This window comes from Mesoplodon mirus (genome assembly GCF_964341445.2).
Source record: "Mesoplodon mirus genome assembly, chromosome: 8".
Taxonomy (NCBI): Eukaryota; Metazoa; Chordata; class Mammalia; order Artiodactyla; family Ziphiidae; genus Mesoplodon; species Mesoplodon mirus.
The window spans coordinates 79,733,998-79,761,860 of NC_138984.1; the positions used below are offsets into that span (position 1 = coordinate 79,733,998).

Sequence of the window (27,863 nt, forward strand, 5' to 3'; positions counted from 1 at the left end):
AAATGATCATATAGTTAGCACTAATTAGCAACTGTGCCTCAACTCAATCAATCAATCTCTCTCCCTTCCTGCCCACTTGTCCCTTCCCCCCTGCCTCCCCTGCTCCCTTCTCCTCTCTGTTTCTCTGTCTCTCTAGTTGTGGGCTCTTCCCAGACCGGGGCACGAACCCGTGTCCCCTGCATCGGCAGGCGGACTCTCAACCACTGCGCCACCAGGGAAGCCCTCTGTCTCTCTAGTTGATTTTTTAAGCTCCCTATGGCCATACTCATCTTCTTACAACATGACCATTTCACTCTCTCACTCAAAATTAAAAGATCTGTCCATGTCCTCACCTGAAGAAACTGTGAATGTGACCTGTTTTGCAAAGGGGCCTTTGCAGATGTAATTAAGCTAAGGATCTAGAGATGACATCTTCCTAGATTATCTGGGTGGGCTCTAAATCCATGGCAAGTGTCCTTATCAGAGACACACAGAGAAAGGAGAAGGCTGTGTGAAGACAGAGGCAGAGACTGGAGTTAGGCAGCCACAAGCAAAGGGACACCTAGGGCCATCACTAGCCAAGACAGAAAATCCTACTAAAAATTTAAAGGATCAAATATTGAGAATGAGAAATAAATAATGAACATTTTCAGCATAAAAGAAAAATATGAATTTTCAGATTGAATGTGTATGTTAAGAATCAAGCAAGGTATGTATAGCAGAATATATTTGAACATACCTAGAAATATGGCAGGAAAATGACTAAATACCAATGATGATAATAAAATTTGAAAAAGAGCCAAAGAAAAATGACAGATTACCCATAAAGAAGCAACAGTGTTGTCACTGACAAAACAGATGCATGAACATAGAATTAAACTCTCATGAAAACTCTCAGAAGTAGTTTTACTTGAAGGAAATCGATGAATTGCATAAAATGTCAAGACATAAAACAAAGGCATATGGCATAGTAGGCAACAACTAGACTACATAGAAACAGATTACATAGTGCTAGTGCTAAGGGAATTACATTCATAAGCGATTATGTATGTGTGTATGAACATCTGCACAGGAATGTCTATGTAACTGTATACATAGGTATACATAAGCAAGCACACACATACATCCACCCCTGATCATAACATGATAACTTTCTCTAGGAATTCATAATCTAGGTGAGGAGACAAAACTAACACACACAAAGGAATTAATAAGCAGTTACAGACTCAGCTGAGTGTTACTAACTGCATCAACAGAAGTTCAGAGGTGGGCAAGGTCAGTAGTATGACCTGGGTAAAAAGAAAAGATGTGAACTCTGTTGGGCTTCAAAATCCCAGCCTTGATAAGAAGAATGGGGGTAGATTCAGAGTGGGGGAGAAATGGGCAAGGAATGTGGTACTGAAACAAGAGCATCCAGATGGTATCAAAGGATGTATATTGAAACTAGTGGGAAATAAAGCTGAATAATTAGTTTTTAAATGGATTATGGCAAACGTTTGGAATCTAAAAAAAATTACCAACTATTGACATCATGCAATAAGATAATGAATAAAACAAAGTAAAACCCATTTTAACTTACAACTTCCATATAATTCATAGCACATAATTGATATTCCAATTTACCTTTGATGTCCCTTTAGTAGAAAAATATAAACCGGATCTTCTTAAAAGGAAGTAAATCTTTTTCCAGGACTTCTTTCCCTGTTCTTTTGCATGTAAGAAGCCATGGATTTCAGGATATGTGCTTGAACTCAGAAACATCTGGAAGAAAAATCAGACACTCTCATACAGTTTCTGAATCAATGATATTGTAGTTTTATATTTCAAATAGAAATGTACAAAATCAAACAGCATTGATACCACTTATACACCATTACAGAAATAGCGATATATATAACAGAAAATAAATCAGTCTTGTGAAAACCTGAGGCAAGTTCCAAATGAAAATATGCTCACGAAATATATATTCTAAGTGATCAGTACTTAGTCAAACACCAAAATTACAAGCTATTTGAATGTCCATTTGAAAAGCTGAACTTTGTCTACAGAGTTAAGTCCTGATACTTTTCATCCCTGTTTATGATTTTCCTTGAGATTATAGATTGACCTATCAACTTCAACTTCATTATGGTATATGTAAGACCATGATCCGGACTTCCATTATTCAATTATTAAAGAAATTGAGCCAAGTTCACCTCCTCGATGAAGGTCAAGTAAACAATGTCTTTGTCCTCTATGGTTCTCTGTTGTGGGTGGGTATGGGCAGGTTATGTTTTCCAAAGAGAACTGCAACAATATCTTTTATTCCACATGCTCTTTTGCAAATGTGATCCTGCCACTGAACCAAGAGGTGAAGTTTCTCCACCCCCTTGAATCTGGGCAAGGCTTGTGACTGCTCTGACCAATAGGATATGGCGGGAGGGACAGGCTGCCGTTCTAACTGTAGTCCCTTAACTAGCCTGATGGCTTCCACTCCTTAACTCTTGGAAGCTAACTTTCATATAAGAAACGTGACTACCCTGAGATGGCTATGTGGTGAGAAGCACAACGCAACTGGAAAAGCCTTGGAAAATGACACACCATGTGGAGAGAGAGAGAGAGAGAGAGAGGCCAAGGAGTACCAGACACATGTAGTGAAAAGCTATCTTAGAAGAAGCGGATCCACAATCCCTTTGGGAGTCAATGTGCCTCAGAGACCCATCCAGCTAAACCCTTCCCAAATACCAACCTACAAAACTGTTGACAAAATATGAGTGGGTACTTAAGCCATTAAGATTTAGAATAGTTTGTTACCCAGTGATAATTAACTGAGACAGCAGGCATGTGTTGGTCAGGAAATTGAGAATGAAAAGGAATAGCTCTGAGTGGCTGTGCTCAGCATCCTTAATAAGACAGTGGAAATGCATTAGTGTCTCGCTAAAAGAAGGAAACGGAAATCCCTATGAATAAACGAATGCAAAATGTTAAAACTGAAACTAAGAGAAAATATTAGCTAAACCAACGTAACATAGTTTTAAAAGGCTATTCGGGGAAATGCTGAGAGTAGATAATGTTTTTTAAGTAAATTAATAAAAAAAACTTTTAATTTAATGAGTCACAGATATTAATTAATTGACATGCAAAGCAGGCAAGTAGGTTTTCTAGTTTGAGTGCTTTCCAAGTTATTAAACCAAACCAATTAAATTTTAAAAAGGGAGTCATAGAGGTCACACTAGAAGAAGAAGGAACGTTTTAAAAAGTGGAAACATTGCCTCAGTGGAGAGAAGAGGAGGTCAGGGGCACGTGCAGGACTATCTGATTCCAAAGCTATGACTTTTCTTGTTTTTATAATTTAACATTAAAGTAATATAACTAAATTATAGGAGAATTTGGGAAAGGAGGCAGAAGAAAAACTCCAATCCACCACCCTGTCATAATCCAAAGGCAAAGTATAAAGAGGCATGAGAGCTAGGGGTGCTGGGGCACTGCCGCTGCTGCCATTCACTCTAACATTCTACAGGGTGTCTATGACAACCTAGTAGCATATAAGTAGCTCTTAGAGAAATCCTGAGGCTAATCATATTTCTAAAATATTTTGAAGCAAAAAATGAAATAAACCTATTACAAATAAAAAGCCCATAGAAAACAAATTTGTGATACCCAATATATTTACCAGTATGTTCAAATACCAACATATTTAAGTAATATCTATACTGGAACTATTAAAAGTTTTCTTCATTAAAGATCAGAGACTATTCAGTGGGTTCGGGGATGCCTGGTGTTTAGATCAAACAGCAACCATTATAAAGACATTGCTCACCATTAACCTGTTAACAAGTATAGTATCAAATATAAAATAACGGAAAATTTTTTATTGTAATGAAAATGTCTTAAGAAAATTACAGCCTACAGCCATTGCCAGTTTGTAAGAAATGAGCTCAATAGATGCAAAACTAAGGAAGTTTTAAATTAAATAACTAGTTTTTTTTTTTGCGGTACGCGGGCTTCTCACTGCTATGGCCTCCCCCGTCGCGGAGCATAGGCTCCGGATACGCAGGCTCCAGACGCGCAGGCCCAGTGGCCATGGCCCAGCCGCTCCGTGACATGTGGGATCCTTCTGGACCGGGGCATGAACCCGTGTCCCCTGCATCAGCAGGCGGACTCTTAACCACTGCGCCACCAGGGAAGCCCATAATTAGTACTCTTAATTCAGCTATTTCATGTTTCAATCAAGTGTTTCCATCATAGATAATATTTCATTTAATTGCTAAATATTTTATCACAAATAGGATTGAGAGCATTTATTATAAAAGTTAACACTAAATATATGTTGGTAAAATGTCTATAATTTACTGGAAATTTTGATTTTTTCAAAGACTAACATAATCTTTAAATACATCACAGAGCAAAACTCTGCAAGTTTCCTTTCATGATACACATTTTTTTTAAACTTAAAATCCTTTGACAGTTGTTACTGGGGAGAATAATATAGTTAGGGGTGTTTATTGATTTACAGAATTCTTTATCTAGATTGTGCTCTTTTCTTTTCTTTCCTCTTCTTCTCTTTTCCAACTTTATCTCCAGCAAAAATTAACCACTCAAGGCATACCATCCAAAATCTGGACATGTATAAATATGGACCTCACTAAATAGACATTTCTCCAAAGAAGACATACAGATGGCACATGAAAAGATGCTCAGCATCATTAATTATTAGAGAAATGAAAATCAAAGCTACAATGAGGTATCACCTCACACTGGTTAGAATGGCCATCATCAAAAAGTCTACAAATAATAAATGCTGGAGAGGGTGTGGAGAAAAAGGAACCCTCCTACACTGTTGGTAGGAATGTAAATTGGTACAGCCACTATAGAGAAAAGTGTGGAGGTTCCTCAGAAAACTAAAAATAGAGCTACCATATGATCCTGCAATCCCATTCCTGGGCATATATCCGGAAAAAACCATAACTGGAAAAGACACATGCACCCCAGTGTTCACTGCAGCACTATTTACAATAGCCAAGACATGGAAGCAACCTAAATGTCCATTGACAGATGAATGGATAAAGAAGATGTAGTATATTTATACAATGGAATATTATTTAGCCATATAAAAAGAATGAAATAATGCCATTTTCAGCAACATGGATGGACCTAGAGATTATCCTACTAAGTGAAGTAAGCCAGACAGAGAAAGACCAATATCATATGATATCACTTATATTAGAATCTAAGGAAAAAAAAATACAAATGAACTTATATACAAAACAGAAGTAGACCCACAGACATAGAAAACAAACTTATGGTTACCAAAGGGGAAGGGGGAGGATAAATTAAGAGTTTGGGATTAATATATACATACTACTATATATAAAATAGATAACCAGGGCTTCCCTGGTGGTGCAGTGGTTGAGAGTTCGCCTGCCGATGCAGGGGACGCGGGTTCGTGCCCCGGTCTGGGAAGATCCCACATGCCTCGGAGCAGCTGGGCCCGTGGGCCATAGTCGCTGAGCCTGCGCGTCCGGAGCCTGTGCTCCGCAACAGGAGAGGCCACAACAGTGAGAGGCCCGCATACCGCAAAAAAAAAAAAAAAAAAAAAAAAAAAAAAGATAACCAACAAGGACCTACTGTATAGCAAAGAGAACTATACTCAATATTTTGTAATAACCTATAAGGGAAAAGAATCTGAAAAAACAATAACTCTATATGTGTGTATCACTTTGCAGTACACCTGAAACTAACACAACATTGTAAATCAACTATACTTCAATTTAAAAAAAGAATATTGTCAACTCTCATGAAGTAAAAAAAAAAAAAAAAAGACATGGAAATGCAAGATAAATGAGTATATCTACTTATAAAATTAGAAAAATAAATAAATAAGTAAATAAGGACCTTACAGTTTCCCTTCATTATTTAGTACTTACATATTTTAATGAAAATATATATTTTACCTGCAAAATCTGTGTGGGGGATATTTCACCATTGGTTTCAGTTGCAAAAGACACCATATGCTCTGGAAAAAAATACTGACGAAAAGATACATGTTATATTATCCCAAAGCCGTGCCAGAAAAGATTGAACTATGACCAACACAGTAATCTAAAGCAAAAGCTCTTTAAATCAGTGTGTTGAAAATTCACCCAAAGCACTTTTAAAAATGCCAGTCCCTGACTCTACCCACAGGTATCTTAATGAGAAGGTAGGAGCAGGGCCCAAAGACTAGCCAAACACCCTCAGATGGTGCTGATACACAGAGATCCACGTACCTCCAGTTACAAACACTGCCCTCAGGCTGGCAGTGTGCAAGCTCCCATATGTCTTCCCTGAGTCCTGCAACCACTCTAGCAGGTACTGAAGGACTATCAGCTCCATTTTATAAAGTCAAGGCTCATAGAAGTAAAGGATATATATACCCAAGGTCACAGCCCATAGAGTAGAGGAACAAGGAGTTAAACTAGAGGGCCAGGAAGCTAAAATGACAGTCTTTTCTACCTACTATCTTTCCAAACCTGTTTAATCATAAAATTCACCCAGGAAAGCTGTTTAAAAATAGAAATTCCCAGGCTCTTTCCTGGAGTGTCTGATTCAGTAGGTCAGGGTAGGACCTGGATCCTGTAGTTTTAACAACCACTATCCCCTTCCCCAGGGAGTTTTTATGATCAGGCAAGTTTAGGAAAATATATGCCACTATACTTCCTTTAGGACAGGGTTTTTGAAGCGTAGTTCTATTAATGTTGGTCTAATAGCGCTGTGTTGGGGGGACTGTCCTGCGCATTGCAGGACGTTTAGAGCATTCCTGGCCTCCACCCACTAGCAGCACCCCCATCCCCCCAGTATGACAACCAAAAATGTCTCCAGACATTACCACATCACCCCCCAGTTGAGAACCACTACTCTAAGTCTACAAAAAATGAATCTACAGCCTTGTTTAAATTAAAAAAAAAAAAAAACTAAAACCCTATGTCTTCAACTATGACTTTTAAATTCTTGCTTTTAATAAAGATTCATAATAAGAAAACAGTTTTCTTTCTAATTCTAATTCTATTTAATTTTTATTAGGACTCGTGTTTTCTTTGTCAAAGATCATCCCACTATGTTTCTATTAATAAGTTCAAATAAAAGAGAGCGTAACAGGTCTTTCAGGGTTTGAAAATATTCTATTATGGTGTGTATCATATATTTTTCATAGAGTATCATTTCAATCCAATTATCCAAAACAGTGTAAAAATATGCAACAGCTGCAGAGTCAAAAACAATTTAAAATAATGAGCCCAAAGGCTATTCTGACTTCTCTAGATCACTAGTCTTCATTAGAATGTGACATACATTTACTTTCTTTTAAAAAGAACTATAATGAAAGTAGTATTTACTAGATAAGGCACTGGTCTTTATCTCATTTCTACTTAGCTCAATTATTGCGCTGAAAACAAAATAGTTTGGAACAGCAAGATGCATGTCAATCTAAACTTCTGGCTAAGTTTCAACACTCCCAACAAACATCAATCTGTTTTTCCTTTAGAATTTTTCTTATTTAATTTCCTAAATTCTGTGAAAAGAGTTAAACCATAATATTTTAGAACCTGCTTGGAGATATCTAATAATTCCCCAAATCAAATGTAGTTTTTTTTCTTAAAACGCAAGAAAAGAAGCAATAGTTCCCCAAAACCATGTATATGAACTTCTGTGATGATGGTGGCTAATCATTGTTAGAGTAAGAAGAAGTGTGACTATAATTTTAAAGGGCCAGAATTCTTACCTACAGTTTATCAAATAGGGACTTGTATTTTATCCATAGTGACATTTTTCTTCACATAAAATAAAATAAAATTTAACTAAACTCATTCATTTTCTATAACTATTAATGGGGATTTCACTTACCATTGGGTTTTTAAAGAATTCATATTTGGCATAATTTTTTCTAAAGTATAGCTTATTTTCTTCTTCCATTCCCCAGTTAGATAGCACTTCAATCACCAGCTCGTGGTCTTCTATTGTTCTTTCTGTAAAGAATGTTCCAGTGAGCATGTCAACAGATAGATGGATGGATGGATGGATAGAAAGATAGACAGGTAGGTGGACAAATAAACATATGGACGTATATATCCATACAAATATATAAAATATATTATGTACGTATCTTTATTAAACATAGAAAATTTCAACTCAATTCTGGAATAATCAGATTGATAAAATTTTCATTAATTTTGAATTAGTAATGTTGATTTTTATACCAAAGCAGACTGTAACCCGAAGAGAAAAATGACATAAAATATCACAATGCACTTTTTACTAATTCTCAATCTCCTTTTATTGCTATGTAAATTCTAAGTTTGATAACAAAACTGCATTAAGAATATGGGAACTATTCTTTTTCTCCGACTCATCATGGTGCCAAAATTAAAATATTTGCCTCAAGGTTGAACAATTCATCCCATTAAGAGCTGAAAAAATTTGACAGGTTCACTATGCGTTTAAGACACATAATCTGGATAGTTGAGAAAAACTGAAATAAATGCTTTAAAAAGAAAATTTTAATGCAAGGACATACAATTTTTTAAGAAACCTGATTTCTTGTGGCACTTTTTACTTTCAAAATTAATGTTCAGGCAAATGTAGTTTGTATTACCGATGAAGATAATTAGGCAGGGTGGGAAGGCACTTAGGAGGAAAGGCACTTAAATGAAAAAAGCAATGGCAACTTTAAAGAGGTGAACATACCATGCAAATTTCCTATTTTAATAAGAAACTGTGATGTTCATAGCGGTACTATTCATAATAGCCCCAAACTGGAAACTACCCAAATGCCTATCAACGTGAGAATGAATAAATAAACTGTGTAAAGGACACAATGGAATATATACTACAATAACACACAACTGCATGGATGAATTCCACAAACATAATACTAAATGAAAGAAATCAGACACAAAGAGTACATACTACATGATTCCACTTATATAAGTTCAACACAGATACAATAAATCTATGGTGTTAGAATTCAAGATAATAGGGATAGTGGGTGAGTGAGCAGGGGCGTGAGGGAACCACTGGGGGTGAGAAATATTCTGTTTCTTAATCTGGGTGTTGGATACTCAGGTAGAAACAATATCTGAGAATTCACCAAGTTGTCCACCTTTGTTCACTGATGTTAAGGTATGTCATACTTCAATAAAAGGTTAAAGAAAAGTGACTGTGAAATTATTAATGCAAAATAAGAAATGGAGAACAGCCAAATAAGAAATATAGAAATCCCCTGCTTTTTTAGGTGCTTCTAGGACCTTTTTGAAAAGTATCTATGTCTCAGAAATTAAACACTCAGGAGTAATCTGTGACCTACAGCACCCAAATCCTTGAAAGTAATGTCACACTTAAATAGAAGCTTATTCATCTGAAAGGGAGTTCTTGTAAGAGTGCTGAATGAATATATGAATAAGAATGAGTTGGAGCTAAGTGTGTATCAGCACTCCTGGGTTCTGTTCCTAATTCAGATTGCTCTTTTTTGGTCTCATTGACTAGCTCTGGTAGCTCCTTCTTCCACCTAAGATGCAGTCCTTGGCTGGACTCTTTTTTTTCTCCTCTCTCAACTAATTAACTCTCCCCTCTTCAGCCATTATGTCGGTCAAGTTCCCTGAAGTGAAACCTCCAGCTACAGTTGCTTTCACTAGCACTCCAATCCTAACTGCTAGACTTTCCACCACTTCAAACATAATCTATCTAAAACCGAAGTTCAGTACGGTGGTCCCTCCAAATATTAAACAATTCCAGCAATCCAACTTCTGAGTTCGTAACCAAAAGAAGTGAAAGCAGGGACTGGAACAGATACTTGTACAACAATGTCCATTGCAGCATCATTCACAATAGCCAGAAAGTAAAAACATCCTAATGTCCATCAACAAATGAATGGATAAACAAAATGTAGTAAAGACATTCAGTGGAATATTTAGCCTTAAAAAGGAATGAAATTCTGACCCATGTTACAACATGGATGAACCTTAAAGATATTATACTATGTAAAATAAGACAGACACAAAAGAAAAGACATTATATGATTCCATTTACGTGAGGTACCTAGAGCAGACAAATTCATAGAGACACAAAGTAGAATGGTGGTTGTCAAGGACCGGGATGTGGGAAGAACGAGGAGTTATTGTTTAATGGGTTCAGGGTTTCAGTATGAGAAGATTAAAATGTTCTGGAGATGGATGGGGGTGATGGTTGTACAACAATATAAATATAAATAAATGTACATAATGCCAGTGAACTTTACCCTTCAAATGAATGAAATGGTAAATTTTATGTAACAAGCATTCTACCCAAATTTGTAAAAAATGTAAAAAAATGAAACAAAGTATCTTCCTTTTTCTCTCTCAAACTGCTTTTTCCTAAATTTTCCAATGTCCATTACAACTTTCTCTATGTCCACTCCAATGTCCTCCAGTTGTTACCCCAGATATCAGACTCTTTGTCCGAGTGCCTCTCACACAACCAACAACCCCCCACCCATTCCCACTATCACCATTCCCATTTAGACCTTCACTTTTTCCTAACTAATCTCCAAACCTCTGTTTTTCTCATTCTTCCAATCCAACCTGGACCCTGATATCAGAGGAAACCTCATAAAACATTTGTATCAATGTGACCCCCGCTCAAAAACTTGTCCAATTCCTACTTGTTGTGAGATAAATCCATATAGTCTGGCAGTTTTAACTTATTCATTCATCTATCCATTCCACAAATATTTATTGAAGGCCTACCATGTGTCAGACAGTCTTGTGGGGCTTGGAATTTTGTAGTGAACAAGACAGTCAGAAGTCATTGCCTCATGGAGCTTCAATTCTAATGGGAAGACATGGACAATAAATCATGTAAATCATGTAAATCTTAAAAGGTGGCAATAAACACTATAGAGAAAAATGGATCAGGGAGGAGGGAAAAAGGAGGGCACAAAGGAAAGGAATCCATTTTGAACATAAGACTACTCTGAGCTGACTTACGTTTTCATTGGATCACACTGGATGCTGAGTGGATAACTGATTTCAAAAGGCTTAAGGGTAGAAACAGGAAGACCATCTAGCAGAATATTGCAATTAACAAGGGGAGATGATGTGGCCTGGATGAGAGTGGCAGCATGTAAGAAGTAGACAGAATCTGTGTGTATTCTGAAGATAGAGCCAACAGGATTTGTTGACAAATTGGATGTGGAGTGAAAGAGAGGGGGCAATGAAGGAAGACACCAAGATTCTTGGCTTAAGCATTTGGAAGGACTACTGCCATTAATGAGCTAAGAAGACTGTAAGAGAAGCAGTTTGCAGGGAGATCCAGCAGTCACCGAGATATCGAGTGGGAAGTTGCATCCATAACAACCTTTATTATCCTTACTTTTGTTTACTTCTCACACAACCCCAACTGATAACTTTCAATCTTATGAAGCATAGGTTCACATTATTAAATATACTATGCACTACGCACTGTATCTGTATTTATTGCAACCACAGTGGGAGAAAATTGCAAGGTATTAAGCAATATGTCTGCTTATTTGTTTTACCAACCGGTGTTTCACTGTACCCATCACCTATCTCTACCAGTAAGGAAACAGCATATGTTCTGCCCTGAAGATAAACTATACAGAGAGGAAAAAATGACAAAGATGCACTCTCTTTACTTTTGAGTTTCAAATTAGACTTTATCAATCTTTGACAAATATGATCACTTGGGGAGAATAATGGCCAGCCAATCCTCCACTGACTCATACAGGGATGCACCCTCTGTCCTCTGGGAAAGGATCTGGAATTAAGGGGTTAGTGGAGGAAAGGGTGGAGTGGAGACTGAGAGGGGGCTAGATAGTAACTGGAAGGTTTAGGTCACAGTGACCCTATATCCTGCCCCTTCTGGAACTAGGACCCTTTCAGGATGAGCAGTTGATGTTGATAAAATCCCAGGTAAGTTTAATGGTGGTGTGTGGTTCAAACCAAAGAGAAGCCTTAGGAGGCTGCTACCTTCAAGTAGAAGCCCTGCATCTAATATGGCGGAAAAGCAATAGCTAAGTGCAATGCTGAGGAAGATGAGTCCATAGCATCCAAGTATGAGGAAAGAGCACTGCAGAGTCAAGTCCTCCAGAAGAAGTGTGGAAGGGCTAAGAGAAGACCATGAATTTAGGGGGCTTTATGATACAGGCAATAAGCTTGACAGAAATAAGAGTTTCTAGAACACGAAGAGAAGAGTTGGATAGAAGTTAGACAAATACCCTTACTGGGACTTAAATGCCCCACCAGAGTGTTGGAAGAGTGAAAGTAGGTCTTAACTTTCAATTGAGTGCATCTTAAACCTGTATGTAACTCATTTATATAATCTGAATTGATTATTTACCCCAACAAGACTATAACAATCCGTAAAGCAAACCAGTAACAGAAGATTAAACTGTCTGCCATTAAGAAGAGGTCAGGAGACTCAGAGTTAGAAATTAATTCAAGTTATAGAAATAAAGGAAGTTACATCTCTGCATATCTCAATCTGAGACCTTTTTCATTACTGTATTTAATTCTTATAATATCTGCAGTAAGCTGAATATGGCCCCAAAGACATCAGGTCCTAATCTCTGGAATCTGTAAATGTTACCTTATATGGCAAAGCATTTGCAGATGTCATTAACTGAAAGATATTAAGATGAGGAGATTATCCAGGATAACAAAGGTGGGCCCTAAATCCAAACACAAGTATGCTTTTAGGAGACAGAAGGAGATCTGACAGAGAAAGAAGAGGAAAGGGCAACGTGACCACAGAGGCAGAGACTCAAGTGATGTGACCACAAGCCAAGGAATAATGGCAGCCACCAGAAGCTGAAAGAGGAGAGGAACAGCCTCCTCATAAAGCCCCTGGAAGGAGTGTGGCCCTACCAACACCTTGATTTCAGCCCAGTGAAATTAATTTTCGACTTCTCACCTCCAGAACTGTTAAAAGATGACATTTCTATTGGTTTAAGCCAGCAGTAATTTGTTACAGCAGCCTTAGGAAACTAAGAGGATAACCTAAAGAGCAAATTCTATTTCCATTTTACAGATGGCAAACATCTCAGGATTTGAATGGCTGCCACATGTCTGACCCCAAGTCTCTGCTCCTTCCTCTGCACAGCACTGCCTCTGCCTTCACTACAGTTCCCACTGGAAGGGCATCCCCTGTTTATATCCTGCTCATTCTTTCTGTATTGGCTCAAATCTCTTTCACATTCCTCAGTTCTCAAGATTTGATTGCCTCAAATTCTTTTATCGTGAAATGTGTTCGATACCTATTTGCTAATTAATTGAAAACAAACAACCACATTTTGAGTGTAAGGGGAAAGAATTTAACAGGCAATATTTCAAATTATTATCAATCTTAACCTCACATGAAAGTAACATAAATCATTTGAATTTGGATTACATCAAAAAAGAAAATAAAACAAAGAATGGAAAAACCAAGCCGCATTTGAACAGCTATGACAAATGTGTCACAAAAAAACTAGTGTAATATGTGTAGTCACCAAAAAAGCAGCAGTCTAGTTGAGGTTTTGTTGGCTACACACAAATAAAGCCCAGCATACCAATCTACAATGAAAAAATAAGGGATACAATATTTGCAGAAAATTTCATAGAACTATAACACCAAATACTTAAATAATGCAATTACTAGCATCAGGAAAATAGCCTGGTAATCTTAAGCAGAAAAAATGTCTTCAAATAAAGCTGGCTAAAACTAGAGTAAGTGGGAAAGCAAAAGACATATTTCCCATTCCTTCAAAGAAGATTTCTGGCACTATTCTATTGAAAATTCAGAAAACATGTAAAAAGCAAAATCCAGAGGATCAAATGCAGCTACAGGTTTTCACCTCTTACACTCATCTCGTAATGGAGATAAAACTTACTTATTATAGAATCTGGCTTTTTAAAATATTAAATAATTTTTTTACATTTATATATCACCATTCCCATTTAGATGTTCTGTCATAAATACCATCCCCCAACCAAGTCTCATTATGTTAAAGGATTAATGCTACAATAACCCAAAGAGAGATTGGTTCAAGATGGCAGAGTAAAAGGATGTGCTCTCACTCCCTCTTGCGAGAGCACCGGAATCACAACTAACTGCTGAAAAATCATTGTCAGGAAGACACTGGAACTCACCAAAAAAGATACCCCATATCCAAAGACAAAGGAGAAGCCACAATGAGATGGGAGGAGGGGCGCAATCACAATAAAATCAAATCCCATAACTGCTGGGTGGTGACTCACAAACTGGAGAGCTCTTATACCACAGAAGGCCACCCACTGGAGTGAAGGTTCTGAGCCTCATGTCAGGCTTCCCAACCTGGGGATCTGGCAACAGGAGGAGGAATTCCTAGAGAATCAGACTCTGAAGGCTAGCAGGATTTGATTGCAGGACTTCGACAGGACTGGGTGAAACAGAGATTCCACTCTTGGAGGGCACACACAAAGTAGTGTGCACATCGGGACCCAGGGGAAAGAGCAGTGACCCAATAGGAGAGTGAACCAGACCTACCTGCTAGTGTTGGAGGGTCTCCTGTAGAGGCAGGGGTGGCTGTGTCTCACCATGAGGACAAGGACATTGGCAGCAGAAGTTCTGGGAAGTACTCCTTGGCGTGAGCCCTTCCAGAGTCCACCATTATCCCCACCAAAGAACCCAGGTAGGCTCCAGTGTTGGGTCGCCTCAGGCCAAACAAACAACAGGAAGGGAACCCAGCCCCATCCATCAGCAGACAAGCAGACTAAAATTTTAGTGAGCTCTGCCTACCAGAGCAACAACCAGCTCTACCCACTACCATCAGGAAACCGGCACAAGCCTCTTAGATAGCCTCATCCACCAGAGGGCAGACAGCAGAAGCAAGAACTACAATCCTGCAGCCTGTGGAACAAAAACCACATTCACAGAAAGATAGACAAGATGAAAAGGCAGAGGGCTATGTACCAGATGAAGGAACAAGATAAAACCCCAGAAAAACAACTAAATGAAGTGGAGATAGGCAATTTTCAAGAAAAAGAATTCAGAATAATGATAGTGAAGATGATCCAGGACCTTGGAAAAAGAATGGAGGCAAAGATCAAGAAGATGCAAGAAATGTTTAACAAAGACCTAGAAGAACTAAAGGACAAACAAACAGAGATGAACAATACAATAACTGAAATGAAAAATACATGAGAAGGAATCAATAGCAGAATAACTGAGGCAGAAGAATGGATAAGTGACCTGGAAGACAGAATGGTGGAATTCACTGCTGTGGAACAGAGTAAAGAAAAAAGAATGAAAAGAAATGAAGACAGCCTAAGAGACCTCTGGGGCAACATTAAACACACCAACATTCGCATGACAGGGGTCCCAGAAGGAGAAGAGAGAAAGAAAGGACCCGAGAAAATACTTGAAGAGATTATAGTCGAAAACTTCCCTAAATTGGGAAAGGAAATAGCCACCCAAGTCCAGGAAGCACAGAGACTCACAAACAGGATAAACCCAAGGAGAAACACGCCGAGACACATAGTAATCAAATTGCCAAAAATTAAAGACAAAGAAAAATTATTGAAAGCAGCAAGGGAAAGATGACAAATAACATACAAGGGAACTCACATAAGGTTACCAGCTGATTTCTCAGCAGAAACTCTGCAACCCAGAAGGGAGTGGCATGACATATTTAAAGTAATGAAAGGGAAGAACCTACAACCAAGATTACTCTACCCAGCAATGATCTCATTCATCTCGATGGAGAAATCAAGCTTTACAGACAAGCAAAAGCTAAGAGATTTCAGCACCACCAAACCAGCTCTACAACAAATGCTAAAGGAACTTCTCTAAGAGGGAAACACAAGAGAAAAAAAGGACCTACAAAAACAAACCCAAAACAATTAAGAAAATGGTCATAGGAACATACATATCGATAATTACCTTAAACGTGAATGAATTACATGCTCCAACCAAAAGACAGAGGCTTGCTGAATGGATACAAAAACAAGACCCATATATATGCTGTCTACAAGAGACCCACTTCAGATCGAGGGACACATATAGACAGAAAGTGAGGGGATGGAAAAAGATATTCCATGCAAATGGAAATCAAAAGAAAGCTGGAGTAGCAATACTCATATCAGATAAAATAGACTTTTAATATTACAGGAGACAAGGAAGGACACTACATAATGATCAAGGGATCAATCCAAGAAGAAGATATAACAATTATAAATATATAGGCACCCAACATAAGAGCACCTCAATACATAAGGCAACTGCTAACGGGTATAAAAGAGGAAATCGACAGTAACACAATAATAGTGGGGGACTTTAACACCTCACTTACACCTATGCACAGATCATCCAAACAGAAAATTACTAAGAAAACACAAGCTTTAAATGACACAATAGACCAGATTGATTTAATTGATATTTTTAGGACATTCCATCCAAAAACAGTTTACACTATCTTCTCAAGTGTGCATGGAACATTCTCCAGTATAGATCATATCTTGGGTCACAAATCAAGCTCAGTATATTTAAGAAAACTGAAATCATATCAAGCATCTTTTCTGACTACAACGCTATGAGATTAGAAATCAATTACAGGAAAAAAAGTAAAAAACACAAACACATGGAGGCTAAACAGTACTTTACTAAATAACTAAGAGATCACTGAAGAAATCAAAGAGGAAATCAAAAAATACCTAGAGACAAATGACAATGAAAACACGATGATCCAAAACCTATGGAGTGAAGCAAAAGCAGTTCTAAGAGGAAAGTTTATGGCAATACAAGCCTACCTCAAGAAACAAGAAAAATCTCAAACAATCTAAACTTACACCTAAAGGAACTAGAGAAAGAAGAACAAACAAAACCCAAAGTTAGTAGAAGGTAAGAAATCATAAAGATCAGAGCAGAAATAAATGAAATAAAAACAAAGAAAACAATAGCAAAGATCAATAAAACTAAAAGCTGGTTCTTTAAGAAGATAATCAAAATTGATAAACCATTAGCCAGACTCATTAAGAAAAAGAGGGAGAGAACTCAAATCAATAAAATTAGAAATGAAAAAGAAGTTACAACAGACACCGCAGAAATACAAAGCATTCTAAGAGACTACTACAAGCAACCCTATGCCAATAAAATGGACAGCCTGGAAGAAATGGAAAAATTCTGAGAAAGGTATAACCTTCCAAGGCTGAACTAGGAAGAGAAAATATGAACAGCCAATTACAATTGATGAAATTGAAACTGTGATTAAAAATCTTCCAACAAACAAAAGTCCCAGACAGATGACTTCACAGGTGAATTCCATCAAACATTTAGAGAAGAGCTAACACCCATCCTTCTCAAACTCTTCCAAAAAATTGCAGAGGAAGGAACACTCCCAAACTCATTCTATGAGACCACCATCACCCTGATACCAAAACCAGACAAAGATACAACAAAAAAAGAAAATTATAGACCAATATCACTGATGAATATAGATGCAAAAATCCTCAACAAAATACTAGCAAACAGAATCCAACAACCCATTAAAAGGATCATCCACCATGATCAAGTGGGATTTAACCCAGGGATGCAAGGATTCTTCAGTATACACAAATCAATCAATGTGATACACCATATTAGCAAATTGAAGAATAAAAACCATGTGATCATCTCAATAGATGCAGAAAAAGGTTTTGACAAAATTCAACACCCATTTATGATAAAAACTCTCCAGAAAGTGGGCATAGAGGGAACCTACCTCAACATAATAAAGGCCTTATACAACAAACCCACAGCAAAGAGCATTCTCAATGGCGAAAAACTGAAAGCATTTCCTCTAAGATCAGGAACGAGACAAGGATGTCCACTCTCACCACTCTTATTCAACATAGTTTTGGAAGTCCTAGCCATGGCAATCAGAGAAGAAAAAGAAATAAAAGGAATACAAATTGGAAAAGAAGAAGTAAAACTGTCACTGTTTGCAGATGACACGATACTATACATAGAGAATCCTAAAGATGCCACCGGAAAACTTACTAGAACTAATCAATGTATTTGGTAAGGTTGCAGGCTACAAAATTAATGCACAGAAATCTCTTTCATTCCTATACACTATTGATGAAAAACCTGAGAGAGAAATTAAGGAAACACGCCCATTTACCATTGCAACAAAAAGAATAAAATACCTAGGAATAAACCTACCTAGGGAAAGAAAAGACCTGTATGCAGAAAAGTGTAAGACACTGTTGAAAGAAGTTAAAGATGATACAATGGAGAGATATACCATGTTCTTGGATTGGAAGAATCAATATTGTGAAAATGACTATATTACCCCAAACAATCTACAGATTCAGTGCAATCCCTAACAAATTACCAATGGCATTTTTTACAGAACTAGAACAAAAAATCTTAAAATTTGCATGGAGACACAAAAGACTCCAAATAGCCAAAGCAGTCTTGAGGAAAAAAAAAAAGGAGCTGGAGGAATCAGACTCCCTGACTTCAGACTATACTACAAAGCTACAGTAATCAAGACACTATGGTACTGGCACAAAAACAGAAATATAGATCAACAGAACAGGATAGAAAGCCCAGAGATAAACCCACGCACCTATGGTCAACTAATCTATGACAAAGGAGGCAAGGATATACAATGGAGAAAAGACAGTCTCTTCAATAAGTGGTGCTGGGAAAATTGGACAGGTACATGTAAAAGAATGAAATTAGAACAATCCCTAACACCATACACAAAAATAAACTCAAAATGGATTAGAGACCTAGATGTAAGACCGGACACTATAAAACTCTTAGAGGAAAACATAAGAAGAACACTCTTTGACATAAATCACAGCAAGATCTGTTTTGATCCACCTCCTAGAGTAATGGAAAGAAAAACAAAAATAAACAAATGAGACCTAATGAAACGTCAATGCTTTTGCAAAGCAAAGGAAACTACAAACAAGACGAAAAGACAACCCTCAGAATGGGAGAAAATATTTGCAAGTGAATCGACTGACAAAGGATTAATCTCCAAAATATATAAACAGCTCATGCAGCTCAATATCAAAAAACAAACAACCCAATCCAAAAATGGGCAGAAGACCTAAACAGACATTTCTCCAAAAAAGACATACAGGTGGCCAGGAAGCACATGAAAAGCTGCTGAACATCACTAGTTATTAGAGAAATGCAAATGAAAACTACAATGAGGTATCACCTCACACCAGTTAGAATGGGCGTCATCAGAAAATCTATAAACAAAAAATGCTGGAGAGGGTGTGGAGAAAAGGGAACCTTCTTGCACTGTTGGTGGGAATGTAAATTGATACAGCCACTATGCAGAACAGTATGGAGGTTCCTTAAAAAACTAAAAACAGAATTACCATATGACCCAGCAATCCCACTACTGGGCATATAGCCAGAGAAAACCATAATTCAAAAAGACACATGCACCCCAATGTTCACTGCAGCACTATTTACAACAGCCAGGTCATGGAAGCAACCTAAATGCCTATCAACAGATGAATGGATAAAGGAGATGTGGTACATATATACAATGGAATATTACTCAGCCATAAAAAGGAACGAAATTGGGTCATTTGTAGAGACGTGGATGAATCTAGAGACTGTCATACAGAGTGAAGTAGGTCAGAAAGAGAAAAACAAATATCGTATATTAACGCATATATGTGGAACCTAGAAAAATGGTACAGATGAACTGGTTTGCAGGGCAGAAATTGAGACACAGATGTAGAGAACAATATATATGGACACCAAGGGGGGAAAGTGGCAGGGGCTGGTGGTGGTTTGATGAATTGGGAGATTGGGATTGACATGTATACACTAATATGTATAAAATGGATAACTAATAAGAACCTGCTGTATAAAAAAGTAAATAAAATAAAATTTAAAAATAGATAAATAAATAGCCCAAAGAACCCTAAGAGGCCTAACTGATTATCAGCTAATCACATCTTACAGAAAATTTGTGTTTTTTTTAAAATTAACTTATTTATTTATTTATTTATTTATCTATTTATGGCTGCATTGGGTCTTTGTTGCTGCTCATGGGCTTTCTCTAGTTGCAAGAGCGGGGGCTACTGTTCATTGCGGTGCACAGGCTTCTCATTGTGGTGGCTTCTCTTTGTTGTGGAGCACAGGCTCTAGGCGCATGGGCTTCAGTAGTTGTGGCTCGCAGGCTCAGTAGTTGTGGCTCAAGGGCTCTAGAGCACAGGCTCTGTAGTTGTGGCGCACAGGCTTAGTTGCTCCGTGGCATGTGGGATCTTCCCAGATTAGGGCTCGAACCCGTGTCCCCTGCATTGGCAGGCAGATTCTTAACCACTGCGCCACCAAGGAAGTCCCAAAATTTGTGTTTTTTTAAAGTGCAGATATTGAACTAAATACAGACCTTAACAGGGAGGAAGTTCAACAAGAGGATATAAGATGCCTAGATAGATTACTTTGAGAGGAAAAGAAAAATGCTTAAAAGGGAGGTGAAAAGTGGCTGAAGACCAGCTTTGTTTTGCCAAGGACTAAGCATAGTATAAGACATCATCACCAACACCCAAGAAAGGAAAAACAAAACAAAACAAAACCCTTGTCTAGATGGCTTCCCATAAACTTTCTCTTGACTCTTCCTCTATAGCCCCATTCTAAAACCAAGCAGACTTTAACCAACTCAGTAATTCTACTAAGTAACTTATATTTTTTAATTATCAAAAAAAATTATTAACTCTATATTTAGGGGCTCTTTGCTGTAATGTTTGAAAAAACAATATTAGGAGCTGTCACCCAGAATGAACTCAGAGACTTTTTGAGCCACCATTTGAGAAATGACCCCTGGTAAAATTCAAATAAATTCAACGTGATTTTTTTTTAAAAAACCTTACTTTTAAAACTTCATAAATTCATCTAAAATACTATATTAAGATGTATTATTAAAATTTAACAGATACAAGTCTATTTAAAAAGCTTTCTGAAGAATTTTTCAGGGATTGTAAAGTGAATTATTACAATGATCAAATAGCACTCTTACATAGGTAGAAAAATAGGAGAGAAGCTGTCTTAAATCACTTCAAGACAGAAACCAAAAAGGAGGAAAAAAGGGAAAAAAACCTTCAAAAAGAGTGAAAAAAAAGCTTTCTTAAAACAACAAAAGCTTCATATCACTTTAAGTTTTATTTTTGTTTCTGATAGATCAGTGAAGTCTTAAGTTAATAGAATGAAATACTACCAAACAGTGATAACTACACATAATTCTGTTTTCTATTTAATTTTCAGAAACTTTTTCTTTAAAAAAAAAAAAAGAGAGAGAAGTTTATTCTGAAACTGTTGATTTAATTTCAAAGTCTTTTAAAAAATCTCAATCCTCCCAGAATGGAAAGTGTTCACCTGTGACCTTCTACCTGGATTTCTTCACTGAATCTACTGAAAGTACAGCGTGAGGATCAAATAGAAACTGGAGTCCCTACTCTTCTCATCACTTGATAAGAGAAGAAACAAAAGTGGCTTTTAGCTCTAATTCACCCAGAAAACGATTCTTTGTATACCTTTGTTACAGGAAACTCCAGGAGACAAATGGTCCTTGTACTTCTCTGTGCTAGGTAGAAACTACATACATTTTGTCAATCTTATTTTCAGATAAAAATGAACAGCCTCTGACCAAGCAAAACAAAAACTGGAGAAGCAAAGAATAAAGCAAGGCTCAATTTCTAAAAGTTTCCTTAACCTAAGAAAACTACTTAATACCAGCAAGATTCCCTGGAAAATTGCCACTGCCACATTCAGCTTCCCAAGTGCAATAATAGGAAAATCTTGACACTAAAGCTGATGGGTATAAAGGCCTTGTGGATCATTCTTCAACAGAGTGAAACAGCCCTCATATTAACTCAGACTCAATGATCACAACTTGTATTCATAGAAAGCCTTATTTTTCCACAGAATGTTTGCATATATATTATCCCAAGCTGACTGTTAATACCTGAAGAGCTTAGAAACAGCTTCCATGAATTCTAAGTTATCCAATGAACCCTTTAAGGACTCAGAGTAAATTTCCATCTGGGCATGGCATGTGATTTCTTTGGCTTCTTTTTCAAGTCTCTTCCTTCTATGTACTTTGTAATCCATCCTTTGAACTACTTGATATAACAACTTACAGTTTAGCATACCGTAGTTCAAAAGCCATTTATTTGTCCTAGACCCTGGGTTACAAAGATGTACATATACAGAGAGTTCCATTGCTTATGGAATTATGGACTAGTTTTAGTAATATGATCACTATAAGACAGTTGCAGAAAACGTTATAGCAGTGTAGAAGATGGGTACTTGATCCAACTTGGGGCTTCAGGAAGTTGTCTGAACTAAGTCTTTAAAAATCTTTTAATAAGTTTTAAAAATTGTATTTATTTCTTTTTTCCCCTGATTACTAAAATAATACATTTCCATTACAGAAAATTTGAAAAACACACCCGACAATCACAATCCATCTTTAAAACTGTCAGTCAGGAATAAGCACTTAACATTACAATATTGTCTTTTTCTTTGGGACTATGTGAGTTTATGTGTATATATTTTTCACAGCATTTAGAAAACACTGTACACATAAACATATATACAATGTTTCCTAAATGCTGTGAAAAATATATACTTTATTCAATCACTGTTACAATCTTACATTTGTCCACATCAGTCTTCAAAGGAAAAACTCCAAAAACATGATTAAAAGCAGCATAACTTACATCCTATTAATATACTGTAATTTATAACATTCCCCTATTATAATAGCATTAGGTTTAATTTTCTCATTAATTGATACTGTAAATAATCCTGCTTAAACAGCCTTAAATCTGTTTCTTATCCAGATTTGCTTGTTCTCCACACCCACCTATAGTGTGTACTTGTGGGAGCCTCACCTCCCAGGACACAGTTCACCTCTATCACTCCTAGTGCTTCCTGCACCACTCTTTTTTTTTGGGGGGGGATTGGGGGGAGGTTGTAATTTCCTAATGGATGTATGAGAAAAGGTAGTGCCAGCAAGTATGCCAATTGTCTCAAAAAACAACTAGCCTAGGGCTTCCCTGGTGGCGCAGTGGTTGAGAGTCCCCGCCCGCCGATGCGGGGGACACACGTTCGTGCCCTGGTCCGGGAAGATCCCACATGCCGCGGAGAGGCTGGGCCCGTGAGCCATGGCCGCTGAGCCTGCGCATCCGGAGCCTGTGCTCCACAACGAGAGAGGCCACAACAGTGAGAGGCCTGCGTACCGCAAAAAAAAAAAAAAAAAAACAACTAGCTTCTGAGCAGCCAAAGTCTGTACCCAGGCATATGAGAGAGGCAGGTGTGTCTCCCTACCTGCTCTCAAATGGAAAGGGTGACTCGACTTCATAAGACTGAGTGTGGGATGCCTCCAACTGCTCTTCTATCTCTCCTCTCCCCAGACCGTGGCACTAGGTTAGCTGTCAGTCAGCTTGGACAGCTGAGGGGTTCCATCTTTGTTTTCATAGGAATTTTCAGGAAATGGCTAGCAGTTATTATACAGTTATACTTTATTGCTATTTTTAACTAACATTCCAAGTAAGCCTTGGAAGATGCATAGCAGTTAGCCAGGTAAAGATGGGTGAGAAAGGGCTTCCTGAGAATCTTAACAGCATGAGCAAGGAACCCAAGGAGTAGAAATGCAGGCGACTACAGGCAGTTCTCTAATGTATAAACTTAGAGAAGGGAGGTACAAGACACAAGGCTTGAGGTAGGAAGGGTAGTCAGGTCACAGGTACTACACGCCCTGCAAAGGACCTTGGACCCTAAGGCAAGGTGAATCAAGGTCTGCACTCAGATGAATAACTTTGTTATGACCAGAGTCAAGAGGAAGGACCAACTGTGAGGCTAAAGGAATTCCTGAGAAGAGAGATGATGAGAGCTGAACTCAGGCTATGAGAATACTGAAAAGGAAACATCAGCTGGACTACAAGGCAGATTTAGTTATGAACACTCTTTGCTGGCTTCACATTTCCCACCTCCAGCCTTAGTGTGCTACCAGAGCACATGTCGCCTTAACCCTCAGGTCAGGGCTACATAAGTCTCGATAGAGAAGGAAGCACACGTCCTAAGGGTTTCACAATTATTTCCGCTGGTGACGAGGGTGGTCACAACTCTGATGGCTGGTAGGTTCCAAACAGCACAGAAAGTACAACTACATATCAGTATCAGTGCCAGACAACAGAAAAAACACTTGTGTTTCTTCTGCAAAGAAGAAAAAAGTGAAGGAGCAGCTTCAAAGTAGGCGGCTGTGAAGTGTTCCCTCACCGCTGTTGTGCATTGCTTCAGTCTTAAAGAGATCATGTGTGTATGGCTGCACATATAAAAATGGTTTCATTAAGAGCCTGCAGTCATTCATTTTGCTTATTAAAGCCACTCCACAATGATACTCACAATAGAAATCTCAGCGGTCCCTAGCAATGACACTAAAATACAATTAATTCCACTTCCCGAGGAATCTATAGGTATGCGCTTGAGGTATTGTGTTAATTGCCGCTGCTTCATACCATGGCTTCAATTAGGAATCAAAATGGGAGCAAAGCAAACATGGATCCCATTAAGTTCCACAAGACTTAAAACTGAAGTCCCCCCCCACCCCCCGCTCCCCACCATCCTCTTACAATAATTGTAAAGGCAGGGGACTCCATCTGGGGAACTATAGTGACATCCAGTGGCTGTGAAGTGAAACACACCAGTTACAAAACTGGTTGTTATATCATTAGAGAAGGGGAAATATTTGGTGATATACTGATATTTTAAATCCAATGTCTATAAAGCTGTATGTAGTACTAGAAACTCATAATAACACGACCCCAAATCAGGCAAATCAGCAATTTGTAACAAAATCAGGCTATTTAGCTGCCTTCCATGATTTACTCTACCTATGAAAATTCTTGGTAGCATACATTAATAACTATGGACAGAGGATATGAAATATTGATATCATATTCAAAGCTCCAAATGTCATATTACCATTCACAATGTGTATAAATTCAACAACAGCCCATTTCCAAAGTGATCCTCTTCTCAGCCAAGATAAATAGCTGGCTCTGCTATAAAGTGGACCAGGCTGGCTCAGTTTGATTCCAATCATTTTAGTACTACCTAGGTTTGTCTGAAAATGTTTTTGAGGTTTCAGAATTTAAGTTTGTATTTATAGCATGCATGAGAGATGCAGATGGAGAGTGAGAGAGACAAACCAACCACAGAATCCCGAAAACACTGGCCTGACCTAGTGAGGTGAGGAAATAACAAACTTGCTTCCACAGAAAATGCATACACTTGAGAATCTGACAGGTACCTAGATTTGTGCAAGGTTGACTCTGGGCCAGGTATTTTTTATCACCGATTCTTTGTATTCTTATGTGTAAAATGGAGATGAAATAAATGCACATTGCAGGGTTGCTATGAGGCTAAATATTGAGAGTGTCTATCAAGATGAATGTGAAACCTCTAAGTAGTGGCCCTGCACACGTAAGATGCACATTAATAGTAGCTATCACACATATGCATTCATATTAAAAATACCAATAAAATTGGAGGGTTTTTTGCCACACAAAGTGTCATTCTGAAAACAGACTTTGAATTCCATAACCATATTTTGAATGTCATGTGCTCCCCCTTCTGACCTTAGTAATTTGTGGTGTGTTTTAATGGATCACACACAACAGTAGCACATCTATTAACCACATAGCATGTCTCTGAAACTTTCCTAAGCTTATCTGGGATATTAAAGTGAACTAGAGGCAGAAAACTCCCCACTCTCATCTATCTCCTAAGTCACAATATTCTTGCCTACAAGGCTTCAGGATCTCACAAACACTAAGCCTTGTACATGTGCAGACCATGACGTGAAGATGGTACAATGCGGCATGCGCGACTGGCAGAAATGAGAGATGGGCAAGGATCAAGCCTGGAAGCCACAGATACTTTGATGTAAAAGCAAAACGAAGTTGCTTAGCCTCCAAATGGTCAAAACTTGCGTTCGGGTCTTCTTAGTAGTAGACTTTAAAACTAAGTCAGACCATACTGCTCTCTGACGAAGAGATCTACAGTTACTTTTTCCCTCACTCAGTGTAAAAGTCCAGTCCCTTCCATGGCCTGGGAGACCCTGCGTGAGCTGGCTCTGCGGTAGCTCTGTGCAGTCCCTTTCCATTACTTTCCACCTTACTGACTCCCTAAGTCCTGTTTCCTGAACACAAGCACATTGCCACGTCCAGGCCTTCTCACTTGCTGTTCTCTCCTTCTAGAACAATCTTCTATTTAAGTGCAAGACCTGCTCCTGTCTGCTTCAGACCTCTACTCAAACATCACGCTGTCAGGGACACCTTCCCTGATCTACTTAAAGTGCATCTCCCAACCAGCCCCGGACTCCCTATCCCTTTCCCTGCCTTCCTTTTCTCCCCAGTGCTAATCACCACCTAAGAGATTGCACATTTTAGTCATGTATCTCTTGTCTTTCTCTTCCCACTAGAATGCAAACTCATGAGGGCACTGCTTTTTGTCTGTTGTGTTCATACTGTACCCCCGGGATCCACACACAAAACAGGCTTGGTGCAAAATAGTCAACAGATATTTGTTAAACTATTGGAGGAAAGCAACAGGGAAAGGCAGGGGGAGTTAGTTCCTAGTTTTTGTGGAATCTGTAAGGTGGAAAGGAAAAAAAAAACTAAAAATAATCAGTATTTTTAAAAAAATGCACACATATATAAAAGAAGGTAGTCTACACAAGTGAACTCATAGGCTAGAGATTATGTTAAAATAGAGAAACTAGGGGTTTCCCTGGTGGTGCAGTGGTTGAGAGTCTGCCTGCCAATGCAGGGGACACGGGTTCGAGCCCTGGTCTGGGAAGATCCCACATGCCGCGGAGCAACTAGGCCCGTGAGCCACAACTACTGAGCCTGCGCGTCTGGAGCTTGTGCTCCGCAACAAGAGAGGCCGCGATAGTGAGAGGCCCAGGCACCGCGATGAAGAGTGGTCCCCGCTTGCCACAACTAGGGGAAGCCCTCGCACAGAAACGAAGACCCAACACAGCAAAAATAAATAAATTAATTAATAAACTCTTTAAAAAAATAGAGAAACTAAAGAAAGTTATCTCAGCGTTGTGAAATAATGGATAATATTGTTTAATTCCTGACATCTTTATTTCTGTTATTTACAGTGAGCTGAATTATTTTTGTATTAAATATTTTTTTTAAATAATAGACCACCTCTTCACTTTTAGAATTCTATTTATTGAAAACTCATCATTTTAATCAAAGAGAGGTCAAGAATATCTCCTGAACAACATGCAAAGCTCACTAGCTGGTCACCAAAGTTTTGGCAAATGATTTGTCCTTTGGTTCTTTACATCATCACCACTAAAAGAAGATTTGCAGTTGAATATGTCAGTGCTTCATTCTATTGACAAAGGGCATCAGTAGCTGCACAGCATATTTAAGGGGCAGAAACACCCCACTCTAGTTCTTTTAGTTCATTTTAATATGCAAATAGCAAAAATGTTTCTGAATACTACTCTTAGGTTGAATAGCTACTACAAGAGTATTTATAAGCTACACACACACAAATAAAATTCAAAGACACACTGGTTTTACATTTGATGCTGAGGAAGACCACAGCATCTTAAGAGTTGTTATTCTCTTGTTATATTGTTAAAGAATTAGAAGAAAGAAAAAGAATAAAAACTGTTTCTCAAGAGTTTAGTTGGATATTCATTAACTCTTATTATCTAACATCTCAGTGTATCCTTACAGAAATAAAGCAGCAGATTTTTTTTAAAAAGGAACAGAAGGTGGAAAATCTAATATACATTAGTATTTGGGTAGCATTAGTGTCTGCAATTTTTCTACTGTATAAAGTTTTTATCTGAGTAAAAACAAAGAGAAAAA

The 27,863-nt window shown here is 38.0% G+C and overlaps 1 protein-coding gene across 2 annotated transcripts in view; it reads right to left on the reverse strand.

Annotated features, from left to right (window-relative positions):
- Positions 1-27,863, reverse strand: part of GRB14 (growth factor receptor bound protein 14) — a 126,541-nt gene that overhangs the window by 18,896 nt on the left and 79,782 nt on the right. For both annotated transcript variants that reach the window (XM_082630981.1, XM_082630982.1), the window contains 3 exons: positions 7,840-7,961; positions 5,913-5,987; positions 1,603-1,740 (listed from right to left, as the gene is read on the reverse strand). In XM_082630981.1, coding sequence (XP_082487107.1) covers positions 1,603-1,740; positions 5,913-5,987; positions 7,840-7,961 — 335 coding nt within the window. The remainder of the gene's footprint in view (positions 1-1,602; positions 1,741-5,912; positions 5,988-7,839; positions 7,962-27,863) is intronic.